A 1,975-nucleotide genomic window follows, 5' to 3' on the forward strand; every position below is an offset into this window, starting at 1 on the left:
TCTAAAAATATTGAAATCATTTGAAGTTAAATTACTGGTTATTTTCTGTTCATTCATGATTACAATATAATTTTATTTATTTTGCCTCCCTGCTTGGATAACAAGAAATCATGATGTACCTCTTAAAAAAATTCCCCTTAAATAGTATGTTAAATGGTGAGTTAACATTTAATTTTCTGAGTAATTATGTCCTAGATTAAAATTCTCAAAATCTGAAAGCATAATAATTTTACTTCTCACATTAAAATGTGCTAACCTGGAGGGGTGATTTAGACAGGCTTAAAAAACTGTACATGTTACATGGGCAACAGAGGCAAATTTCTGTAACTAAATCCAGAGAAGAGTTTGTTGAGATATATAGCAAATCTACTTTATCACTGGTATCTCTAAAACAAATTCAGCATTAGACTTCCATGGCTGATGTTTCATTTGTTCACATTTCATTTCTATTACCTAAGAATGCATTGTTGAACACTAGACAAGCCTTTTCCAGGTCCACATGTATAGATGGGCTTCCCAGGTGGCTCTAGTGGTAAAGAACCCCCCTGGCAATGCAAGAGGTGTAAGAGACGTGGGTCTGGAAGATCCCCTGGAGGAGGAAATGGCAATCCACTCCAGTATTCTTGCCTGGAAAATCCCATGGACAGAGGAGCCTGGAGGGCTACAGTCCAAAGGGTCACAGAGTCAGACCTGACAGAAGTGATTTAGCATGTACACACATATATATGTATTTATATCTATCTATATATATGTATTTATGTACTTGATAAACAATTTGAGAAGCAATATATTTCACATCTCAACTGTCTCATTGCTTGTTTATGCTTCAGAAAATATCATAGACTTCTTCAAGTCAGAGTTTCCTTCTGATCATCCTCCTCAATGCCTCCTTCACTTCCTTGTTCCTCAAAGTATAGATCAGTGGATTTAGTACAGGAGTGACCACACTGTACATAATGGCAATGATCCCTTCCTGGTCCATGGAGCTACCCGAGGCAGGACGGATGTAAATGAAAAAAACAGGACCAAATAAAAGAACAACTACCATGAAGTGAGAGGCGCACGTGGACAGTGCTTTATGGAGCATGCTACAAGAATGGGTCTTGAAGAACAGATAAATAATAATGTAGAAATAGGAGAGAAGGGTTAGAAAGAATGAGCCCACGGCAAAAGTCCCCGTGACATTATTGAGCAGCCGCTGGTTGAGCTCAGTGTTCCCACAGGCCAGCTTGAGCAATGGCTTAACATCACAGAAGAAGTGATGGATGTGGTTGGAACCACAGAAGTTTAAGCGAGAGGTCATTACTGAGTGCAGCAGGGCATGGAAAAAACCAATGATCCAGATAGTGACAGCCATCTGGATACAGACCTGATGACTCATGATAAGAGTGTAACGAAGTGGTTTGCAGATAGCCACAAAGCGGTCAAAGGCCATCACGGGCACCAGCATGGCCTCTGTACTACCCAGAAAGTGGAAGAAATGAAGCTGGCTTATGCATCCCAAGAAAGAAATTGCTTTGTGTGTAGAGAGGAAGTTCTCCAGCATCTTTGGCAGAGTCACCGTGGAATAGCAGATATCTAGACATGACAGGTTTCCCAGGAAAAAATACATAGGAGAATGAAGTCTTGGATCAGAGATGACAACTATCAGGATGGCTCCATTTCCAGCCAAATTGAGAAAGTAAATTGTAAGGAAAACCACGAAGAGAACCGGCTGCAGTACTTGGATGTCTGTCATTCCCAGGAGGAAAAATTCAGTGATGGGAGTTTGATTCAGCATCACCTAAAAGACAAAACAATAATGAAATGCTATCTCCTGTGGGCTTCCCTGGTGGCTCAGCCTGTAAAGAATCCACCTGCAATGTGGGAGACCTGGGTTTGATCCCTGGGTTGGGAAGATTCCCTGAAGAAGAGAACAGCTACCCACTCCAGTATTCTGGCCAGGAGAATTCAAAGAGCCGGACATGACTGAGCC

At 41.3% G+C, this 1,975-nt stretch overlaps 1 protein-coding gene across 1 annotated transcript; it reads right to left on the bottom strand.

Moving 5' to 3' along the window:
- Positions 1-825: 825 nt before the first annotated feature.
- Positions 826-1,780, bottom strand: LOC109576882 (olfactory receptor 12D1-like). The gene has a single exon (XM_070777705.1). It carries the CDS (start codon positions 1,778-1,780, stop codon positions 854-856), a length of 927 nt encoding a protein of 308 aa, XP_070633806.1. The 3' UTR covers positions 826-853.
- Between the last annotated feature and the right edge of the window lie 195 nt (positions 1,781-1,975).

Source organism: Bos indicus, chromosome 23, assembly GCF_029378745.1.
Source record: "Bos indicus isolate NIAB-ARS_2022 breed Sahiwal x Tharparkar chromosome 23, NIAB-ARS_B.indTharparkar_mat_pri_1.0, whole genome shotgun sequence".
NCBI lineage: Eukaryota > Metazoa > Chordata > Mammalia > Artiodactyla > Bovidae > Bos > Bos indicus.